Source organism: Mixophyes fleayi, chromosome 8 (genome assembly GCF_038048845.1).
Source record: "Mixophyes fleayi isolate aMixFle1 chromosome 8, aMixFle1.hap1, whole genome shotgun sequence".
Taxonomy (NCBI): Eukaryota; Metazoa; Chordata; class Amphibia; order Anura; family Limnodynastidae; genus Mixophyes; species Mixophyes fleayi.
In genome coordinates this window covers 80,105,384-80,129,139 of record NC_134409.1, presented here as the reverse complement: position 1 = coordinate 80,129,139, position 23,756 = coordinate 80,105,384, and the positions used below count along the sequence as shown (strand labels likewise).

Sequence of the window (23,756 nt, the reverse complement as noted above, 5' to 3'; positions counted from 1 at the left end):
GCTGTTATCGCTGCAAAGGGGGGACCAACTTCATATTAAAGTGTATATATATTTGAATACAATGTCATTACAGTCCCTGGTAGTGTAATGGTCAAGCGTCCGAATACTTTTGTCCATATAGTGTAGATCCCATTATTGGTAAACCTGGAAAGCTTAGACTTTTTTTACATACTCGCTCTTGGTTAAGGAATCTCCTTAGCATTTCAGAATTAATTTCATATTTTTTTATTTTAAATAATGTCCCTCTGTCGATTTTAAAGCAAAGTCAATATAATAATATTAATAAAATAATTCATATAATATTTTAGTATGTAGTGTTTTCCCATTCTGTACCTTCCACTATTGTGCCATTTCCAAATGCCAGGTTGTCCTTTTGGCACATATTTCTATAAACTGTCAATATGGTGGTCAAAGCCGTTATGGAAGACATTTGCAAAAACCTAAAATCTTTTAATGGGATAATTATGTAAATTTTTTGGTGCAGGGCTTATAGGAAGTCATATATAAATTTCTCCTGCGCTAAAAAAAAACTGTTTTAGGGGAAAAATAAATTATTATAAAGAAAACTGCTATTTCATGGGTCATTTATTATAATATGTAAATGCCATTCGTTTGTGCTTTTTTAAAATTGTAGATTGTTAGGGTGAAAATATGGATTGTTAGGGTGAAAATATGGACTATCACCATCATCAGCACTGGGGATGTAACAGTTGCCAATAATTTTAAAACACTGAATTTGTGATGCCAACAGAAGAAAGGACTATGTTCACAAGGGACTATGGGTTTAGTGATCATAAAATCATAAATGCTGTATGAGTACAAAAATTCCTGATAATGCTGTACATATTTTTGTAAACGAACATTAGATTGTGTTGGACAGCATTGCTTTTTGTCAGTAGAAATATTAATAATTGCTTACCTGGTAAATGCTGCTAGTGCATTTTAGTTAATTGAATTGATATCAGTGATTTTATTAAATACTTCATTGGATACCAAATCTGCATTTCAGAAATTGTTGCTTGTGACAGCTCTTCACAAGTACCCCCTGACCCTGAGTAGAAGTAACATGTACATAAATATATTTGTGTGTTATCTTACACTACAACACCACAAGCAACTTCCTGTAGCACCCACAGTGACGGAAACTGCAATACTGCTGCGATCTAGTTCCACTTCTGCTATCTGAGAGGGAGTGGAAGTTATTGCCAGTAAAACCAGTTTGAAAATGGGAAAGCAATAAAAGGTCCTAGAGGCAGACAGGAGGCATATGCTTGCTATAAGGATTTATTTTTATTTTATTTTTTTGTCCCTACAGTCTTGCAGCTCAAGCTCCAGCAGAGGAGGACACGGGAGGAGCTGGTGAACCAAGGAATAATGCCACGTGAGTCTATTTAATTCTTTGTAGAAGGATCTACTCCGTCCTTTCTTGATCATTTTAATGTAACAACATTTGCATGGTAAAATAAACTCTTCTGAGCATTGGTAACCCTAAAGTGGTTTTTCTTTTACTCTTTTTTTTTTTTTAAGTGTTTTATTTTGTGTATGTGTTCCCCTTCACATTTCCTGTAGAAACACACTCTCATTAGTTGACAATAAGCACAGTTTCAGTTCTGTGTGTGTTGTATTATTACTGTAGAACACTTGACACAGGAAGTCAAGCTAATTTTAAATGAAAGAAGGATGTTTTCTGCTGTACTGCACATTTTTGCTGCCTACTTCTGGAATAGGCAACCCTTACCAATCAAGCTGCAGGACTAGCCCAATTATACTCGGTCAGAGGTTCATTGTATACTTCTTGTATACAGAAACCATTGATATTATCTATCTGTCTATGTGTGTGTGTGTAAAATCTGGGTGCAAACTACAGGTCTTTCATCCGATTATCGTGCCAATCTGCACTATAATCGACCATTAGGTCCGATATCGCATTAGTGCTCCAATGATCATGTTTTACCGTTCCAAATAACATCATATCATTTGATTTTATAAACGGATAAAATATCTCTATAAATGATGGAACTATCTTGTTTCAATTCTGCAGTGTGCTTGCACTCACATCCAGCAGTGTAGGCAGATCTCCATAGAGTTAAGAGTCATAATCTTTTCAGCCGATGGTTATGACAGATGAAGAGCACAAGTCTGAAGGTAAATCTTGTAAAACGTGTATACTGTGTACACATGAAACGGCATGCTGATTGAGATTTTCAGTCGTTGGTAAAATTGTTAACGATATCTCATTGGGAGAATTTTTCTGTAGTGTGTACCCAGCCTGAGATGGCTAATGTTCTTAAACCACTTTTCGTTGTCTCACTATTAACTTTTAAAGCAATATGCTAATTTACTGTCCACTTCCCAGGCTCTTTCTGGTAAATCATATTTATTCACATTGTCACCTTTATCATCCTCTGCAGCTTCTGTAAATTCAAACTGATTTGAATAACTGTTTAACACTTGCACATATATAACTTTAACATCACAAGTATGCATGCCTTCTGGAAGGCTACACACCCATGTAATCTGCGTTATGGTCATGGTCCATTATTCTCCCCCATACATTATTGTTTAGAGTTACAGAATGCTTCCTTTTTTTTTTGTAAATAAGTTATCCAATGTTCAAGGATAACCTTTTAGTAAATCTATAATTTATGTAAAGTAATTTGACCCTACTTGGCTATGTGAGAGGGTATCTAATGGCTTGCCTGCTTTGCATTGTAGGCAGTGATTGTCTGGGTAATAGATTATATTTTTTAGACATTTAGTAGTTTTTATTAACATTAAACTGAGGCTTCTGTACTAGTAGTGATGGGTAGATGTTGATTAAGAGGTTTATTGCGACACTAAAAGATAGTACAGCCAAGGATGTGTCCTAGAATACTCTGCCTTAGTGAAGACACTACTAGTAGACGCTAGCTGTTTACCTGCTGTCTGGAGGCAACCGTTCTCTTTTTCAACGGCTTTTGTGTGGTGTGGTGATGAATGATGATAGATGGTGTGTGTATGTATGATAATTATACCGATCAGCCACAACATGAAGGAGTCTTGTGATATCTGGCTTTTAAGTCCTGTAAGTTGCGAAGTGGGGCCTCCATGGCTCGGACTTGTATTTCCAGCTCATTCCACAGATGCTCGATCAAATTGAGATATGGGGAATTTGGAGTCAACACCTTGAACTCTTTGTCATGTTCCTCAAACCATTCCTGAACAGTTTTTGCAGTTTGGCAGGGCACATTAAACTGTTGAAAGTGCCCACTGTCATCAGAGTATACAGTTGCCATGAAGGGGGTGTACTTGGTCTGCAACAATATTTAGGTAGGTAGTACGTGTCAAAGTAACATCCACGTGAGAGCCAGGACCGAAGGTTTCCCAGCAGAACGCTGCCCAGAGCTTCACACCAACTCTGCCAGCTTGCTTTCTTTCCATAGTGCATCTTGGTGCCACCTCTTCCCCACGTAAACATAGGATCTATTATGCAAATTTAAGTGCTACAGTATGACTAATTTTTGGTTGATGTATTCTATAGCACTCCTGTTTCCTGCAGATTCTTGATATTGTTTTCTCTGTGTATACCCTACCTGCCTCATCACAAACACCACATCATAGAATGTAAGTGTAAATAGCTTTTCGTGTGGTGGGTGTAGAAAGAAGACTGAATATATAATAAATATATATATATATATATATATATATATATATATATATATATATATATATATATATATATATATATATATCTCTATATCCAGCCACAACTTGTTTGTAAAGCAGGCATGATACTATAAAATTACAAGCTGTAGAATTTTTTTGAGGATAAAAAAAAACCCGAAAAAAAATTCAATTATTTATATAAAGTGTAAACTTGTTTGGCTTTCAATGATTATACATTCCATGAAGAATTCCTTGAAGATGATGCAAGTGGACATACCCTATTTCTTGAGTACGTTCTGAGGCTTATGATGTGTACAAATGATGCAAATGCACCCAAATAGAATATATACCTTTTTCTTAAAAGATGTCATTTAATGAGTTGCAACAAAAAGACACCTTTTATGATAAATGGTTATGTGCGGAGCACAACATCTAAAATTGTTTTACATCCGTATGTATAGTTTGCAGGAAAGATTCCCCAATGCGATCACTGTGGTTTCAAAGCACATGGTTTTATTCGCAACATATTACAAGGCAAAATTTGGCATACATACGCTTCCACTGTTAGGACTAACACAAGCTTCTAGTACAGTGTTGGCTAACCTGTGACACTCCAGGTGTTGTGAAACTACAAGTTCCAGCATACCCTTCCAGCAATAAGCTGCTATATATTTGCAAAGCATGCTGGGACTTGTAGTTTCACAACACCTGGAGTGTCACAGGTTAGCCAACACTGTTCTAGTAGAACACTGTGGTGTCCAATGCAAGAGGTGAACACTTTATACACTGTACAGTTGTAAAAAGCAGTGACAGCTCAAAGATACAGTTACAGTACTAAGGTCCACATTCATAGTTTGATAGGTCATGACCTCCCAAGATCTCATTGGTTGATTCCTCTAGACTTTTGTTCATTGAAGTGGTCAGGTGTCCTTTCTCATGCTCCCACCAGGAAGACCTGTATAAACCATTTATTTTATGACATCGCTGGACTTGCTATTTGGTGTATGAAAAGTGATATTATTTATAACTACATAAATAATACCAGCAATATAGTCAGGCAATTGCGGACAGAATGATACCAAACTCAATGTAATTTAATGTTGGAAACATAAATTAGCCTCTTTACCACTTTAATGTACTTTATCTCTTTAATATACTGTATATACTCGAGTATAAGTCGTCCCGAATATAAGCCGAGGCACCTAATTTTACCACAAAAAAATGGGAAAACCTATTGACTCGAGTATAAGCCTAGGGTGGGAAATGCAGCTACTGGTAAATTTCAAAAATAAAAATAGATACCAATAAAATTACATTAATTGAGGCATCAGTAGGTTAAATGTTTTTGAATATTTATTTCAAAGAAAAACAGTAAACTAGCTCTGTAAGTGGAAAAGAGGGTCAACAAAAACAATATGGTATCAACAATAACTTTAAAAGTACAAAAACCTAAGCTCAATCAGCAACCAAGCTAAAACACAAGAGTTAAAATCCTTCAAAACTGGATTCCTCCTCATCATCTGTATGTCCAAACAGAGCTTCAACTTTATCTGGTGTGAGGCTATCAGCATAGAGATTGTCGTCATCACAGAGTTTGCAGTCATCACCATCACTGCTGTCGTTCTCATACAAAGCGCTGTATTCACTGCCATCCATAGCATTACTAATGCCACATTTCTTGAAGGCGCTTTGCACCATGTCCTCTGGAATCTCTTCCCATGCATCACAAATCCACTTTGCTATCAATTCTATGTTGGGCTTCCTCAGATTTCCAACTTTTGTCAGTTGGGTTTGACCAGATGACATCCATTCAAGCCACATCTTTCGCACATGGTCTTTGAAAGGTTTGTTTAAACACACATCTAGGGGCTGCAATACAGATGTGAGCACACCTGGAATAACGGCCAAAGTAACTTGAGAAGACTTTGCCAATTTTTTTATGTCATCAGATGTGTGGGCTCTGAACATATCCCAAACTAGTAATGATGGTTTTTTCTTTAAGGCTATTCCTGGACGTCCGTTCCAAATTTCTTCCAGCCATTTTTTTTGTTTCGTCTTCATCCATCCAGCCGTTAATATATGGACGCACTGTAATTCGTGGTGGGAATTTGACCTTTTTAGGCAAGGTCTTTCTTTTAAAAATAATGACAGGCCGCAGCTTGGTTCCATTAGCCAAACATGACAGAACGACTGTGAAATGTTTTTTTTTTCATTTCCTGTGGTTCTGAGTAAAATAGTTTTTTCACCCAAACTTGCCACAGTTCTGTTGCTAGGAAGATCAAAGGTCATAGGTGTTTCATCCATATTCCCAATATCTCCCAGGTCAAAGTTATGGATCCTTCTTTGTTTTATGATGAATGAATGGAATGACATCACTTTCTCATCAAGGTCTTTTAGCAACTTCTGTGAAATCTTTGTTCTTTGCCGCAAACATAAGGCAAACCTATTCATAAAGCGGGTACACCATCCTGCTGACGCAACAAAATTTTAATGCCTGGTGCTTTTAATTTGTCATCTTTAGCCATTTGAAGGGCACGTAAGCGAATTCCCATACATGTCACGCAGTAACCATTTTGACGATACTCTATAACCCATTTATACAATTCAGTCTCTAGAACTTCATATGTTAAACCACGTTGAGCTTTTTTTGCCTTTGGAATCTTTTTCTAAGTCAGCTTTCATTTTCCGCCACTCCCTCACTTGTTTTTCGTCAACACAAAATTCCCTACTTGCAATACTGTTATTGATCTCTTCTGCTCTTGACACAACCTTAAGTTTGAAACCAGCTTCGTATGACCTGCGTTTTTGTTTTGGTCCATGATTAGAAGTATTGGGATCCATTTCTAACAGGATAAAAAAAAAATCTAGTATCTTATGCACTTTATTATGCTCATCATCTTTTTTTTTTTTTTTTTATTTACTTTTATACATTCAGCTTAAACCCCAGGCTTCCACTACAGTGGAAGCACATTCGTTAGAAGCAGCGGCACCCAGCAGTTATGCTGCTCTAGATAACAGTGACCCCCCTGTCAGGATGTGTGCATAGCAATTAGTGAGGACATCTCGGCTTCTCATCGGCACCCCTCGCCGCTAACTGCTCTGGCGCACGGTGCAAGTCCTTGAAGACGCACATACTTTCAGTTGCTTAGTTTGTGAAAGATGGGTGATGATGTAGGGTTGAATATCTGGGCGGCACGGTGATGTAGTGGTTAGCACTTCTGCCTTACAGCACTGTGGTCATGCGTTCAATTCCCAACGCAGTGGAACGCATGTGCGTTCTGTCACAAACAGTCTTACAGACATTCAGGGAGAGAGAGGGGCAGCCTGGCTCCAGGCAATACCAGGCCCCCTGAAAAATACATCATTGCACACACAGAGGTAATGTTTTACGCTCAGCTACCTCACCATAATATAAATAAAGAGGCAAAGATATATACCCACGGTCCCATTGCCTTATCCCCAGAGATAATAATGTCTCCTCCCAACTCACAAGTGCCGAGCTTCCTGCCTGTGGAACGCACATGCGTTCCACTGCGGAACTTACAGCACGCACCAAACTCTTGTAAATTGATTTTTTTTTTCTCACTAAACTCTTCTCAGTTAATATATTCCTTCCTTTCTCTTCAGCCCTTAAGCGGGCTGAAGCTATGGAGGCAGGCACCACCCACCTTACGGCCGTGCATTGTGGTCCTGGAGCATCACTCGAGTATAAGCCGAGGAGGGGCTTTTTTCAGCACAAAAAATGTGCTGAAAAACTCGGCTTATACTCGAGTATATACGGTACTATATAAACATATTTAAATGTTGCTACAATAATATTTACTGTCAACATTCCCAATATAAGACCACAGAGAGAGCGTAATGAATGAAGTGGTTTTTATTAAACACCGGTTACACAGGTTTCATTTGGGATATGGCAGAAATAGCAAGAGAACACAGTAAACAACGGATGCAGAATGCAAAAGTCTGCAGGACTTTACCACGAAGTAGTGGAGATTACACACAAGGTGCGACGGTCTGCAGAGCAAGGCACTGAAGGTAAGACACAGGATGCAATGATCTGCAGGACTTTACCACAAAGTAGTGGAGACTACTAGTACAATCTGCAACAGGTTAGTCCTCTGTAACACTGGAGAGCTGAAAGCAGGTAATGATGGTGTGACTGGATCACTTGTAAATAACTTATGGTATAAATTTATTTAAAGGAAATAGCACAGGGCGCTTATTTATATAATTGTAAATTACATATTTTTTCATATTGAGTGTATGTTTGTAAAGAGATATATTTATTGCTGAGACCAGGGGAAGAAATTTGTTTGTTTTAACTTTGCTAGAGGAAATGCATTATGTCTGAGGTATATGTCTGATACAATAAGTCTTTGTTAAGGAAGTCTTCTGTGTATCTTGGAGTAGGGAAATGACTTGTTTGGGGTTTGTAACTTTCTTTGGGAATGTGTTTTCTGCAGCTCTCTGAAGAAAGGACCCATGTTAATCTCATGTTTATTAGACCTTTTGATGTGTGAGGGTCTACTAGATTTCCTGTGTCTAAAACAAGATGCAGGAAGTGACAGCAAGTTTTAGGATATATCAGATAAGTGTAAATACTGTTATCTTTGCATTGCATGTAAATCTATGTTTGGGTAAACGGCCGTTTCTGAGGTTTGGACCCAGCATCCAGTACCACGGCTCTGCCTGCTACCCAGCAGCTCTGGCCAATCTGATAGGCCAGTTGGGATCCATCCATAGCAACCCTGATCTAAAGGAAGAGGTCAGGCGTACCAGCCCAGGTACTCCAGCAACGGGGTACACTCGTAGCGTCAAGTTACCCAGAAGAAGCCCGGTACTGGATGCCGGTAAGCAGTCCAGTGGTGGCAGCATTTGTAAGCCCCTCATACTGCTGTAAGAGGGCGCATTTGGGATAATGAAAGGGAACCGTGGCAAGCAAGCCCAGCCAGTTCCGAGCAACAACAGACAGGGTGGCATAGGCGGTCCATCCTGTCACAGGTTGTAATACACTGCAGCCGGATAATGCAGAAACATTGGAGAGTTCAAAGCAGGTACAGAGTCACAGACAAGCCGAGTCAGGGGTCACAGGAAGAGGTGCAAGAACAGAGGGACGAGCAGAGGTTAATACCAGTAGATCAAACAGGATAGTACACAGAAACAGCAACACAGGTAAAAGCAACAGATGATCTGGTAAAGGCTGCTGAGACAAGCAGGCTTTTGTAGTCCAAGAACAGGTGTTAATCGTCCTGGAGTAACGAGCCTACACACACATCCAACACAGTTTCTGGCAGACAGAGGCAGAAGATTTCACAGTTTCTGGCAGAATGCAGATCGTGACAATTACGTTGTATAATAATCGCATCATATCTGATTGTGGTGTACATACATGATTGATTACAACCTTTGTCCAATTATTAAATTTCAACAATCTACCTTTCAGAGTATATACAACTCTGATCACCTTTTCAAGATTCTATTTCAGGATTTTAAAATCATAATCATCATCATTTATTGATATAGCGCCAACATATTCCGTAGCGCTTTATAATTGATGACAAACATAGTAAACTAATAAACAAACTGGGTAAAACAGACAGAAAGATGAGAAGGCCCTGCTCGCAAGCTTGATTTATGGGACAATGGGAGTTTGAAAGACAAGGTTAAGTGTACATTTTGCATTTTGGCCCAGCCAGACTGCAAAGGTAAAAGTGACTCATAAGCTAAATGATCCTGTCACACAACAATGTTGGTCAATGGGTAGTTGTGTAATGAGTGGTAATAGGGTAATGTAGTGAGGTTAAGAGGGTGGTTGAGGAATGTTATAAGCTTGTCTGAAGAGGTGTGTTTTCAGAGGTTTTCTTATTGTGTGAGGGAGAGGATTCCTTAGAAATGTAATCAGGAATGGGAAGATGTAATGAGTGTGGATGAGAGACGCAGATCTTGTGCGGAACGGAGTTGCCGAGTTGGGAGATATTTTGAGACAAGAGAGGAGATGTATGTTGGTGCAGCTTTGTTGATGGCCTTGTAGGTTAGTAAAAGTATTTTATATTGGATTCGGTAGAAAACAGGCAACCAGTGTAGAGACATATAGAGTGATTCAAGAGAGGAATAACGATTTGCATGGAAAATCACTACAAGCATGTGAGGCGAGTGTAGGCAAGTCTCTCTAGAAGCTTGGAGGGGCGCGGGAGCTGAAAGATGGTAAGGTAATTTGAGAGAGAGTTTGGGTCGGAATCTTGTTTTTTTTAGAACAGGAGTAATCACTGCGTGCTTGTATAGTGATGGAAAGATGCTAGTAGAGAGCGAGGGATTACAGATTTTAGTTATTATTATTATCATCATTTAGGCACCACAAGGTGTCCGCAGCGCCGTACATAGTACAAACAGTAAACCATACAGGGTTAAACAGTACAGAACAGTAAACACAAAGTACCAATGCTTCAGAAACTCCGGGAAAGACAAATGGAGTAAGGACGGAGCAGAAGAACAGGTGTGGAGACACGAGGGAAGAAGTGCCCTGCTCAAACGAGCTTACATCCTAAGGAAGGGTGGACGAAACAGACACGAGAGGGAGCGGTGATACCAGGGGAGAGAGGGAAGAGCGAGCAGAGTAGGTGAGGGGTTAGGTGGATGATTGGTAGGCTTTAAGGAACAGGTGAGTTTTAAGTGCTCGTTTGAAGGAGCACAGATTGGGAGCGAGACGGATGGAGCAAGGGAGGTCATTCCAGTGTAGGGGGCAGCTCGGGAGAAGTCTTGGATTCTGGAGTGGGAAGTGGTAATGAGAGTGGAAGAGAGGTGACGGTCAGTAGCAGAGCGCAGAGATCGGGCAGGAGTGTGAATGGTGAGGAGGTCGGAGATGTAATGGGCAGTAGACTGGGAGAGAGCTTTGTAAGTGGTGGTAAGGAGAGGAGGAGCGGCATGAGAGAAAGATGAGTCAAGCAGCCGCATTGAGTACAGAGCGGAGGGGGGCGAGATGAGAGCGGGGGAGGCCAGTGAGGAGAAGGTTGCAGTAGTTGAGGTGGGAGATGATGAGTGCATGGATGATGGTTTTAGTGGCGTCTTGTGAGAGGAAGGGTCGGATGCGGGCTATGTTGCGAAGTTGGAATCTACAGGCTTGGGCAAGGGATTGGACATGAGGGGCAAAAGAGAGAGAGGAGTCAAGCGTGACACCCAGGCAACGGAGCTTGGTAACAGAGGAGATGGTGGTGTTGTTAACAACGATAGAGAGGTTGTGGTGGGAGGGGAGTCTCGGGGAGGAAAGACAATGAATTCAGTTTTGCAGATGTTAATTTTGAGAAAGCGGGAGGACATCCAGGAGGAGATGGCAAAGAGGCTGTCAGATACACGAGAGATAAGGGAGGGAGAGAGATCAGGAGAAGAGATGTAGAGTTGAATGTCGTCAGCATACAGGTCAAACTGAAGACCAAAGGAGGAGATGAGCGCACCGAGGGAGGAAGTGTATAGCGAAAAGAATAAAGGGCCGAGGACAGAGCCCTGGGGGACACTGTAACAGATTCTGGATACTATATTACTAATCTTGATTAGCGCTGGCTTACCTGAGGTGCGGAGTCTAACGATCTCCCCGGTGTTCACCAAGAACCGCCGCAAGGCGGGGTGGGCTTCGCTGCCAGGAGTCGCAGGTTGCGGTCCCCAGGTTCGCCTCAAGATGTAGTACAGCGGAGTGAAGCGGTGGTAGCGGAGTCAACGAGCCGGTTCGGTACACAGGAATGGAGTCAGGCAGAATCAGAAGGCAACTCGGAGTCAACAAGCCAGGTTCGGTACACGGGTCACAAGAATAGGAGAATGGTCAGCAAGCCGGGTCGGTACACAGGGAATAGAGAGCCAGGGAAGTCAAACAGGCAGAGATCAGCACACAGGAGACACAGGAACAGGAAGACACTGCAATCCACGAAGAGCAGGAGCCAGGAACAGGTAAGTGTTGCTCTGACACTCAGCGAGTGTCAGAGTGAGGTTTTTATACAGAAGGGGATTCAAAATCCCCGCCTCTAGGTTGTGGTCATGTGACCGCCTCCGGGTGCGGTCACATGGTCCTGAATGCGGAAGTGCGGCTGGATGGAGCGGCGGGGATAAGGTAAGTCCGTAACAGTACCCCCTGCCATAAAGGTGGACTCCGAACACCTAATAGGGTTTCAAAGGAAATTTTTTATGGAAGGATTTAAGTAGACGGGGAGCATGTAGGTCAATGGCTCTTACCCATGAGCGCTCCTCAGGGCCGTAACCCTTCCAATCCACCAAGAACTGTATGGCACCTTGAACTTTACGAGAATCTAGGATAGTTTTAATCTCGTATTCCACTTGATCCCGATCCACAGCAGGAGGAGGAGTTCTGGATGAGGTGGAGAATCTGTTGGTTACCATCGGTTTTAACAAGGAGACATGGAAGACATTGGGTATGCGTAAGGAGGGAGGCAGACTCAATCTAAAGGCTACGGGATTAATAATCTCAGATCTAGCAAATGGGCCAATAAACTTGGGAGCAAATTTTTTACTGGGAACCTTTAAACGAATGTTCTGGGTGGATAGCCATACCCTGTCACCAACTGCAAAACTTGGAGTCATTCTTCTCCTTTTATCGTAGAATTTTTTGGAACGAGTAGTTGCTTGTTTTAAGTTTGTCTTGGTTTGTTCCCAAATATCAGAGAAGTTACGAACCAGAGAGTCCACTGCTGGAACTTCAGAAGATGAGACTTGAGAGAAGGTGGGTAGTCTAGGATGGCAGCCATACAGAACAAAAAAGGGGGAGTTAGAGATGGCCTCATGAAAATGGTTGTTATGGGCGAACTCGGCCCAAGGGAGAAGGTCCACCCAGTTGTCTTGGTTACTAGAGATAAATATTCTGAGAAACTTCTCTAATTCTTGGTTGGTTCTCTCAGTAGCCCCATTGGACTGGGGATGATATGCGGAAGAGAAGTCAAGCTTGATCCCGGATTTATTGCAAAAAGACCGCCAAAATTTTGATATGAATTGTGATCCCCTATCGGAGACAATATGTTGAGGACAGCCATGGAGGCGAAATATTTCTTTAATAAAAATATCGGCTAAGGAGGAGGAAGAAGGAAGGCCTTTGAGAGCAATAAAGTGGGCTGTTTTAGAGAAGCGATCCGTGACCACAAGCACTACAGTACAGGATTTGGAAGGGGGAAGGTCCGTGATAAAATCCATGGAGATCTGTGACCAAGGGTAATCAGGAATGGGTAATGGGAGCAAGCATCCATAAGGCTTCTTCCTAGAGGTCTTGTGTTGAGCACATTTGGAACAAGCAGCAACAAATCTCTTCACATCCTCCAGCAAGGAAGGCCACCAGTAGCTTCGGGACAATAAGTCCCAGGTCTTGCGAATGCCAGCATGCCCAGAGAAGAGTGAGTGATGAGCCCAGTGAAGGAGCCGGGTGCGTAGATGTGGCAAGATGAATGTTTTGCCTGGAGGACAACCCTTTTTCAGGTGTGTAGCTGCCAATACTTGACATGGATTTACAATGAATTTCTTATCTTCCGAGGATTCCATGTCAGCTGGATCAAAAGAGCGAGATAAGGCGTCTGCCTTCGTGTTCTTAGATCCTGAGTGAAAAGTGATGTTGAAATCAAAGCGTGAGAAGAATAAGGACCACCTTGCTTGACGAGGATTTAGACATCGGGCAGTGCGTAAGTAAAGCAAATTCTTATGGTCGGTATATATGGTGATAGGGAATTGCGCTCCTTCTAGTAAATGTCTCCATTCGGAGAGAGCCAATTTGATGGCCAGGAGCTCTTTGTCGCCAATCCCATAATTCCTCTCAGCAGGTAAAAAGCGACGGGAAAAGAATCCGCAGGGATGAAGTTTTCCAGAAGGACCTCGCTGTGATAGTACGGCTCCTGTGCCAACAGAAGAGGCGTCTACCTCCAGGACAAAGGGACGAGAACAATCTGGCTGTTGAAGAATGGGTGCGGATGAAAAGAGAGACTTTAATAATGTAAAGGCTTGGATAGCCTCAGAGGACCAAATACCAGCATCAGCAGATTTGCGGGTCAATGCTGTGATGGGAGCCACGAGAGAGGAGTACCCCTTGATAAATTGACGATAATAGTTGGAGAATCCTAGGAAGCGTTGAGTGGCTTTAAGGCCTGAAGGTTGGGGCCAGTCAAGTATGGCTTTCAATTTTGTGGGATCCATCTGTAGACCGGTGCCCGAAATAATATATCCCAGGAAGGGAATTTGTCTCTGCTCGAAGGTGCATTTCTCCAATTTGCAAAATAACTGATTTCTTCGGATACGAGAGAGGACCTCCAATACATGAGTACGATGAGATGCTAGATCTTGAGAAAAGATGAGAATGTCGTCCAAGTAGATGACTACAGATTGGTACAAGAGGTCTTGAAACAGCTCATTCATAAAGCTCTGAAATATGGCTGGGGCATTGCATAGCCCGAAAGGCATGACCAGATATTCAAAGTGGCCGTCTCGGGTGTTAAACGCCGTCTTCCATTCATCCCCCTCCTTAATGCGTATAAGGTTATACGCTCCTCTGAGATCAAGTTTAGAAAAGATGGTGGCACCCTTGATCCGGTCGAATAGTTCAGAAATCAGTGGCAGTGGATACCGATTTTTAACGGTAATGGCATTCAGGCCTCTGTAATCAATGCAAGGGCGGAGGCCCCCATCTTTCTTTTTTACGAAGAAGAAGCCAGCCCCAGCTGGGGAGGCAGACTTGCGGATGAAGCCCCTGTTTAGATTTTCTTGGATGTACTCCTCCATAGCCTTAGATTCCGGGAGGGAAAGGGGGTAAACACGGCCCCTGGGAATGGGTTTACCAGGTATCGGATCAATGCCACAGTCCCAGATTCTGTGAGGGGGAAGTCTAGTGGCCTCTTGTTGACAGAAAACATCAGAGAAGGTTTGGTATGGCTCAGGCAGGAGAGTCACAGGAAATTCTTGGGTACGTCTGGGACTATTCGGGGGAACCACTCTCTGTAGGCAGCGAGAGAAGCAGGACTGTCCCCAGGACAATATGTGACCAGATTTCCAGTCCAAGGTGGGAGAGTGGGTACGAAACCAAGGAAGTCCTAGGATGACTGGGTTGGTAGATCTTTGTATTACTAAAAAAGAAATCTTCTCCCGATGAAGTGCTCCTATCTGAAGTAGAAGAGGAATAGTGCATACCAGGATGGACCCCTCAGGGATTCTTCCTCCATCAATGGCCATCAGAGAGATGGGTTGTTCCAAGGCTTGTGTGGGAATAGCGAATTGTTTAACCACTGTGGCGGAAATGAAATTTCCTGCGGCTCCGGAATCTAGAAGAGCCGACTGCGGGAAGGTCTTTTGTCCTAACTGAAGGGAAATGGGAATAGACAGGCAATCATTACTATTGGGAACTGACTGACACTGAGAAAAGAGGCCCAACGACACAGCTCCAGAACTCGTTAGGCCCTGTCGTTTCCCGAGCGTTTGGGACAAGAACTCAGAAGATGGTCACTCTCTCCACAATATAAACACAGCTTGTTCCGAAATCTCCTCTCCCTCTCTTCGGCTGATAAGCGGGTCCTCCCAAGTTGCATGGGCTCTTCAGGGGGAAGAACAGGGGTTTGGAAGTTGGGGGCCAAGCGAATCATGCTACGCCGCGACTGTTCCTTCTCAGAATTACGTTCCTTGAAACGCAAATCAACTTTGACACAGAGGGAGATAATGTCGTCCAAAGACGTAGGGAGTTCCTGGGATACCAACTCGTCTTTGATTCGGTCTGAAAGGCCCTGCCAGAATGTAGCTACTAGAGCCTCATCGTTCCAGCGAAGTTCAGAGGCCATGGTTCTGAAGAGGACCGCATACTGCCCCACAGACTGGTTTCCCTGGCGGAGACGTAGTAAGCCGGAAGCGGCATTGGACACCCTTCCTGGCTCATCAAATATTTTCTTGAAGGTGGACAAGAAGAGGTTGAAGTTATGTAGAATGGGGTCGTCCCTCTCCCACAAGGGGGAAGCCCATGCTAAAGCTTGACCGGACAATAACGAAATCACATAGGCCACTTTCGTTTTTCCGGAGGGGAAGTTCCCAGGTAGAAGCTCGAATTGTATGGAGCATTGATTTAAAAAACCTCTGCAATTTTTAGGGTCTCCATCGAACTTAGGTGGGTTAGGCAACCGTAGCTGCGAGGAAGAAGCTGCTGCTGCGGCCTGAGGTACAGGGGCCACTGCCGGCCCAGGTGATCCACCAGCCACTAGGGTGTTCTGGACAACATCCAAGCGAGTGGATAGACTATTGAGGAATTTTAAAAGTTGCTCTTGGTTAGCTTCTTGTTTATCCATCCTTCCTACTAAATGCTCCAACAGATCTTTAGCTGTGGTATCCATGGTCAGAGCAAACTGTAACAGATTCTGGATACTATATTACTAATCTTGATTAGCGCTGGCTTACCTGAGGTGCGGAGTCTAACGATCTCCCCGGTGTTCACCAAGAACCGCCGCAAGGCGGGGTGGGCTTCGCTGCCAGGAGTCGCAGGTCGCGGTCCCCAGGTTCGCCTCAAGATGTAGTACAGCGGAGTGAAGCGGTGGTAGCGGAGTCAACGAGCCGGTTCGGTACACAGGAATGGAGTCAGGCAGAATCAGAAGGCAACTCGGAGTCAACAAGCCAGGTTCGGTACACGGGTCACAAGAATAGGAGAATGGTCAGCAAGCCGGGTCGGTACACAGGGAATAGAGAGCCAGGGAAGTCAAACAGGCAGAGATCAGCACACAGGAGACACAGGAACAGGAAGACACTGCAATCCACGAAGAGCAGGAGCCAGGAACAGGTAAGTGTTGCTCTGACACTCAGCGAGTGTCAGAGTGAGGTTTTTATACAGAAGGGGATTCAAAATCCCCGCCTCTAGGTTGTGGTCATGTGACCGCCTCCGGGTGCGGTCACATGGTCCTGAATGCGGAAGTGCGGCTGGACGGAGCGGCGGGGATAAGGTAAGTCCGTAACAGACACCTACTGGAAGTGGGGAGGGGGTGGAGGAAGAGCCAGACGTGGAGACAGAGAAGGTGTGGTTAGCGAGGTAGGAGCAGAACCAGGCGTGGACGGAACCGGAGAGGCCGAGAGAGAGAAGAGTTTGCAGAAGGAGGGGGTTGTCCACAGTGTCAAAGGCCGCGGAGAGGTCAAGGAGGATGAGTAAGGAGAAGTGACCCTTAGATTTGGCTGAAAGGAGGTCGTTTGTAACTTTGGCCAGGGCAGTTTCAGTGGAGTGGAGGGAACGGTATCCAGATTGGAGAAGGTCAAGGAGGGAATTGTCTGAGTGATATCTGGTGAGGCGACAGCAGACTATCCGCTCAAGAAGTTTGGAGGCGTAGGGGAGAAGTGAGATGGGGCGGTAGTTGGCGACAGAGGTGGGGTCAAGATTGGGTTTTTTGAGGATCGGAGAGATAAGAGCGTGTTTAAATGAGGAGGGTACTACACCAGAGGAGAGTGATAAGTTAAAAAGGTGTGCCAGGTAGGAGCAGGCAGTGGGAGAGAGAGAGCGAAGGAGGTGGGAGGGGATGGGGTCGAGAGGACAGGTGGAGGGTGGAGAGGAAAGAATAAGGGAGCGAACTTCTTCGCCTAATGTGGGGCAGAAGGAGCACCAGAGTTGATTGTTGGATGGGGGTGGAGCGATGTGGACAGCTGGTGAGGGTTTTGAAGCGGAGATGTTAAGTCTGATGGCTTCAATTTTAAAAGAGAAAAAAGTGGCAAAGTCAGCAGCAGAGAGGGACCGGAGGGGAGGGGGAGAAAGGAGGGAGTTGAAGGTGGCAAAAAGGCGGCGGGGATTAGAGGACTGAGAGGAGATGAGGGACTTAAAGAAGGTTTGTTTGGCGAGGGAGAGGGCAGAGCAGAATGAGGAGAGAATAAATTTAAAGTGGAGGAAGTCGGCCAGGGAGCGAGATTTCCTCCAGAGGCGTTCTGCAGTGCGAGAGCATTTTTGGAGGAAGCGGGTGAGTTTGGAGTGCCAAGGTTGGGGAATGAGGCGGCATCGGCGAATAGCAGACGCTGGGGCGACCGCATCCAGGGCAGTAGTTAGAGAGTGGTTGTAGAGACAGGACGCCTGGTCAGGGCAGGCCAGGGAGGGAATGGGAGAAAGGAGAGAATCAAGAGAGGAGGAGAAAGAGATGGGTTCAATCGCTTCAAGATTGCGTCTGGTGAGGGTAGCTTTTGGCAGGGGAGGAGGACAGAGTGAAAGAGAGCAGATGATGGTCAGAGAGTGGGAAGGGAGAGTTGGAGAAATCAGAGAGATCGCAGAGATAAGAGAAGACAAGGTCAAGTGAGTGACCGAGACGGTGGGTGGGGGTGGAGGTCCACTGGGAGAGGCCTAAGGAGGAGGTGAGGGAGAGAAGCTTGATGGTGGTCAGGGTCGGAGCAGTTGTCGATGGGGATGTTGAAGTCGCCAAGTATGATGGAGGGAAGGTCAGAGGAAAGGTAGTGGCGGAGCCAGGCAGCGAAGTTATCAAGGAAAAGGGAGGTAGGGCCAGGGGGACGATAGATGACGGAGACTCGAAGGTGGATGGGAGAGAAGAGACGGATGGAGTGAACTTCGAAGGAGGAGAGGGAAGGTAGGGTGGGGATGACCCGAAAAGTACAGCAGGGGGACAAGAGGAGGCCCACTCCACCTCCTGGACGTTCATCTGGTCTGGTGGAGTGGGTGAAGGAGAGGCCACCGTAGGAGAGAGCGGCGGGTGAGGTGGTACCAGAGGAAGTGAGCCAGGTTTCAATGATGGCAAGAAGGTTAAGAGAGTTGGAGATGAAGAGGTCGTGGATGGAGGTAAGTTTGTTACGGATGGATCTTGAGTTCCAGAGGACGCAGGAGAAAGGGAGGGAAGGAAGAGGAGATATGTGGATAAGATTGTTAGGGTTAATGGAGCGAGTGGTGGAGCTAGAGTTGGACCAGTGAAGGGGGCTGGGGGAGAGGTTGATGGGGCGAGGGGGAGAGATGGGACAGTGAGAGCAGGACTGGTGAGGGGGGCGCGGGGAGAGGATGGGTATAGGAAAGCAGCGGGGCGGCATAGTGAGAGACGGGGATAAGAGTGAGAGGCAAAACAGTATGAACAATGCAAAGTGGGGAGGAGCAGGGGCAAAGCACTGTAGACAATGAAGATTAGAGGAGAATAAAATAACAATCCAAACAATGAAAACAATGTGTGGTGGCGAACAATAAAATAAAGGTGGGATGAATAAGTGTGATTCAATAAAATAAATAAATAAGTAAATAAATAAAAAAATCGGTTGTAAGTTGAGATGAAAACACAAAGGCAGTTATGGGGCTACGGAGAGCCCTTACCAGGAGAGGTGGGAGGAGAACTCAGGAATGGAGGAGTCCAGGAGGATTTAGGTAGTCACTGAGGCCGAAGTAGGTGGTCACCGGAGCCGGAGTAGAATAAGGGGTCTGGCGATCCGGAGGTAGGTGCAGGAGCTGGAATGGTCCAAGGGGTCGAGCGATCCGGAGGGGATCAGAGTCGCAGAGGGTCAAGCCAAACAGTTCAGTTCGGAGTTCAGACCCGGCGAGAGCAGGTGGACCTAATGGGTCCGGAGTCCAGGTGAGTTCGGTGGGACAAGGTGGAGGGACCAGGGGGTCAGGAGTTAGGGTGAGTTCAGTATGATAAGGCAGCGGCGCAAGGAGTGGCAGGGGAAAGAGAGGGCCTGTGTGGACCAAGGAAACTGGTGCAGGGGCCACAAGGTAGAGGGTGTTAAATGTACATGAGCCCTGTAGCTTTCTTAGCCCATAGGTCTGTGCTGTTATACTGCAAACATATTCCAGGGCAAGGGGCACATGAGGCAGACCAGTATGGAGGTTAGACACTGGGGACCCTGAGGCAGCCTAAGATGGAGGCAGTGCGGTAGGGTCTCGGAGACCACGAGGGAGCGGACACAGGGGCACCACGTGGAGAGGCAGCAGGCCGGAAGGGGACACCAGAGTTTAAGTAGTAAAGCCACAGAAGCAGGGGGAGCAGGCAGATATTGCGGCCTGTAGTGTGGTGGCGGAAGGGGATGCCTGGGAAGGAACAGCAGGCTAACCCTCGGTCGGAGCGGCGGGAGACCCTCAGTCGGAGCGGCAGGAGACCAGAGCAGACGGTGCAGCAGGAGTCATGAAGAGGATCGGCAGGAGGAGAACAGCAGCGTCGGTCTGGAGGAGCAGACAGCCACAGGAACCGGAGGAGCAGCAGTCTAGATCCACAGGACAGCGGTAGCAGCGGTCATGGAGGCCCACACGGCAGGCGATGAACAGACTAGCAGAGCAGCAGCGGGAGTCAGCAGGAGGACGAGCATCAGGTAGGAGCACGAGTCCGGTCCTCAGTACATGTGTTTCCACTTAGTCAGCGGGAGTCAGCAGCGTGGCGGCAGGAGGACAAGCATCACGAAGAGGCCGGGATGCCCAAGGGAGGGAGGCAGATTTCACCGGCCATTAGTTTTACAGCACGGTGGTAGAGGAGGCAGGCATCTCCGTGTTGGAATGCGGGGCCCAGAGGGGTTCCAAGCTGGGCTCCTACGGAGCGCAGGCAGGACACGTCTGTCCTGTTCAGAGGTCAGAAAGGTAAAAGTGAAAGAATATAAGCGAGACCAGTTAGAGACTAGTTAGAGGTGAAGTGAGCATAGTAGAGAGGGATCTACCAATTTGTGAGGGAATAGGATCAAGAGGACAGGAGGTAGAGTAGGGAGATAAGAAGAGAGTAGAAATTTCCTCTTCATTTGTGGGGTCAAATGAAGAGAGGGTGTCAGAGGGTAGTGGGAAGGAACTGATTGTTTGTCGAGGAAGAGGATACCATTTCTAGTCTGATCTTATCAATCTTGTCCATGAAATAGGAAGCAAGATCCTGGGCACTGATAGTAGATGGAGGGTTTGGAGTGGGAGGATTGAGAAGAGATTTATATGTGTTAAAAATGTGTTTGGGGTTAGAATCCTGAGCATAGATAAGAGATTGAAAGTATGTTTGTTTTGCAGTGTCCAGAGCCTTTCGATAAGAGCGGTAGATAGAAGTATATGTGAAGAAGTCGTTAGAGGTGCGAGATTTATGCCAGTGACGTTCTGCTTTATGGGAAAGTTTTTGAAAATTTCGCGTTGCTGTAGTGTGTATGGCTGACATCGAAGTCGACGTATAGTATGTAGTGTCGCTGGAGCCACTTGATCAATGGCTGTTGCTAAGGTTTGGTGAAAATGAGGTACTGACATCTCAGGGGAGGAGAATGTAGAGATAGGGGAGAGAAGGTGTTGGAGAGAGGTGGAAAATTGTTGAAGGTTAATAGAATTAAGATTTTTGCGGGTATGAGGAGGCTTGGTAGAGTTAGACAGTAGAGTGGTTAGAGCAGTGGGGGTGAGCGTGCAGCTGATAAGGTGATGATCCGAGAGGCTGAAGTGTGTGTTAAGAAAGTTAGAAAGTGAGCATAGTCTAGAGAAAACAAGATCAAGGCAATGGGCATCCTGATGAGTAGATCATTCAATCCATTGGGAGAGGTCAAGTGAGGTTAGAGAGAGTAGTTTGGAAGCAGCTTTGGAAGGTGGGTTATCAATGGGGATGTTGAAATCACCCAGGATGAGGGTGGGGATGTCTGAAGATAAGAAGTGAGGGAGCCATGCAGAGCAATCCTCGCTAAATTGTCGGTGTGCTCCAGGGGAATGATAGATCGCCGCAACATGTAGAGAGAATGGATTAAAAATGCGAATAGCATGTACTTCAAAAGATGTGAACATGAGTGATGGGACATTTGGTAGAACTGTGAACGTTCACTGTGGGGAGAGAAGTAGTCCAACCCCACCTCTTTGTCTGCCTTCAGGTCTGGAGGTGTGGGTGAGTTGGAGGCCACCATGTGAAAGTGCTGCAGGTGAGGCAGTGTCTGATTGCATGAGCCATGTTTCTGTTATTGCCAGAAGGTTGAGGTTTTTTGAGAGGAAGAGATCATGAGTGGAGGTAAGTTTTTTACAAACAGAGCGTGCATTCCAAAGGGCACATTTAAAGGACTTTGGAAGAGCGGGGAGGCAGGTGATGTGTTTGAGGTTTGCAATAGAGCGGTAGTGTTCTGATGTATGTGTGTTTGAGGACATATTCTTTAATACCTGTCCTTAATACCATCACATTGTCATTTTCTGGGGCTACCTCAGTCGAACGTTTACCACAATTCAACACAGCAAGCACACATCTGATACATAAGCCAATTACTATAAAGACTCCAACTATAAGGATAAGAAGCTTGCCTATACCAGTAACCAGTAGAAACTTAAGAAACTGGGTGGCTAACATCACACAATATTCACAAGTAATTGTAGTGAGATAACTTAGTGCTGTTGTTTGCTGTACTACTTCCTTCTTGTAAGCTTGCAGTTCCTAACACATACACCTGAATGTGTCATCGTACATATCGGTAATGTTATCAGTTAATTTAGCCAGGGCTAGTGTATATTTATAATTTAAGGTTCTCTAAGCAGTCCTGGTGAGGTCCAGTGCAACCAAGAACTGAAATCTTGAGGATTCAGTGATTAAATTTGCAGCTAATGATTCTTCCCCTGGAATCATAATTCTTTTAGCTTTATGTTCATACTGTGTGTATACATAAGGAGGTGTGACAAATTTGTAAATGTCAGTCATTTTATCATGGGAAACGTCCATTATTTCAGGAACTGTTCTACCTAGAAAATATACTCGTTTGGAGTTCGGAGTTAACAATTTTGTACAAAACTTGTGGGCTACTGTCTAATCGTTCTGTTCAGCTTCCCAATACTCAAATTTCTCGTCGTACATAAAATTGAGACATAGCTGAGACCTGTCTACATAGTATTGGGGGAGTGTCAAACTAGGGGATCTTTTAGTATTAAACCTCCTTCCTGTTGATCCCCCCCCCTGTAATTCGAGTCCCTCAGATATTTTATATTTTAGTGGAAAGGATACTAGTCCTCATTATTTATGTGCGAACAAACCCAACATTAATTGTGATTTAGGACTTTATGCACCAATGAATGATAATCCTCTAATGGATATCGGCCCCAGTTGAAATTGTTATTTTACTGGTATAGCTGGGTGCACTTCTCTTCAATTATGGGTTCACAGTGCTTACAAATACAATATTCTTCAGACAATAGCTCCTCACACTGTCTCCGAGCTCCAAGGTTAGCAGACTTTTTATTTACCCCTGAATTGAATAAAGTGTTAGGTTGAACTGATTGTGCTAACATTTTGCACTTCATTTCCACAACATCAGTATCCTAACACAAACCAATCTGATCATCAATGCAAAAATAGATTGTCCTGGAAAAAATAAGGATGAGAAAAATACTAGAAAAAGTAAAACAGAAAACCAGTCGCTTCATGATTGTAGAGTAGACCTTGCGAAATCTTTGGCTGAGTATTGACTGTGATTTTAAGTCTCGCAGAACAAATTCACGAGTGACGAGGTTTTAATGTCCACCTCAGGCTTTAATTTGTGAAGAAAAGCCTCTTTGTCACTAAGCCCATCCAAACCTTACCTGACCTTGGACCATTTGTGTCACATATGTAAAAACGGAGTGTTTAATTACAGTGAAGTATAAGACTGGAAGAATGTGTGCTGGGAGCAGGGAGGAACAGCAACTAGAAGAAGTGGTGCTGGGAGGGAAAGACACACAAGACTGGGAGCAACACTGTACTCGCAAGAAGAAGCGTCCGTCACCTGGCCAGGTAGAGAAGAGAAGGCACAGCCAATGAGGCTGCTGTTGATCTCCACAGGTCAGAAGAACATGTGATGGGCTCAAACAATCAGAGTTCAGCATATGCTCCTCTCACCCCTCAGCAGAGTCTCATGGAAATTATTTCCCTGACTCCCTGGTAGCCCAGTCCGAGCCTGCTGTTGAGTTTTAAATTCGTTGAGTAGTAAAGAAGAATAAAGATGGAGGAAAGTGAAAGGTAGCCTATTTCAACCCATTTAAAAAGGCTAATCATACTTCTAATAAGAAATGGAAATGAAATGGAAATACTAAAAACAAATGAAGCCTTCAGTCAGTTCCAACCAATCAAGTAGCACCATCCATCCAAAGCAGCAGCATCAAATGATAATGATTTGTAGTAAGCTTTCATAAAATATATGAAAGACATGAAATTATCACAAATGTTTTAAATATTTTAGTATTAACATACTGTGTTATT

At 44.6% G+C, this 23,756-nt stretch overlaps 1 protein-coding gene across 4 annotated transcripts in view; it reads left to right on the top strand.

The window, feature by feature from the left end:
- The window catches only part of MRTFA (myocardin related transcription factor A), a 202,012-nt gene that overhangs the window by 47,559 nt on the left and 130,697 nt on the right, over positions 1–23,756 (top strand). For all 4 annotated transcript variants that reach the window (XM_075182796.1, XM_075182797.1, XM_075182794.1 and 1 more), the window contains one exon: positions 1,316–1,381. In XM_075182796.1, coding sequence (XP_075038897.1) covers positions 1,316–1,381 — 66 coding nt within the window. The remainder of the gene's footprint in view (positions 1–1,315; positions 1,382–23,756) is intronic.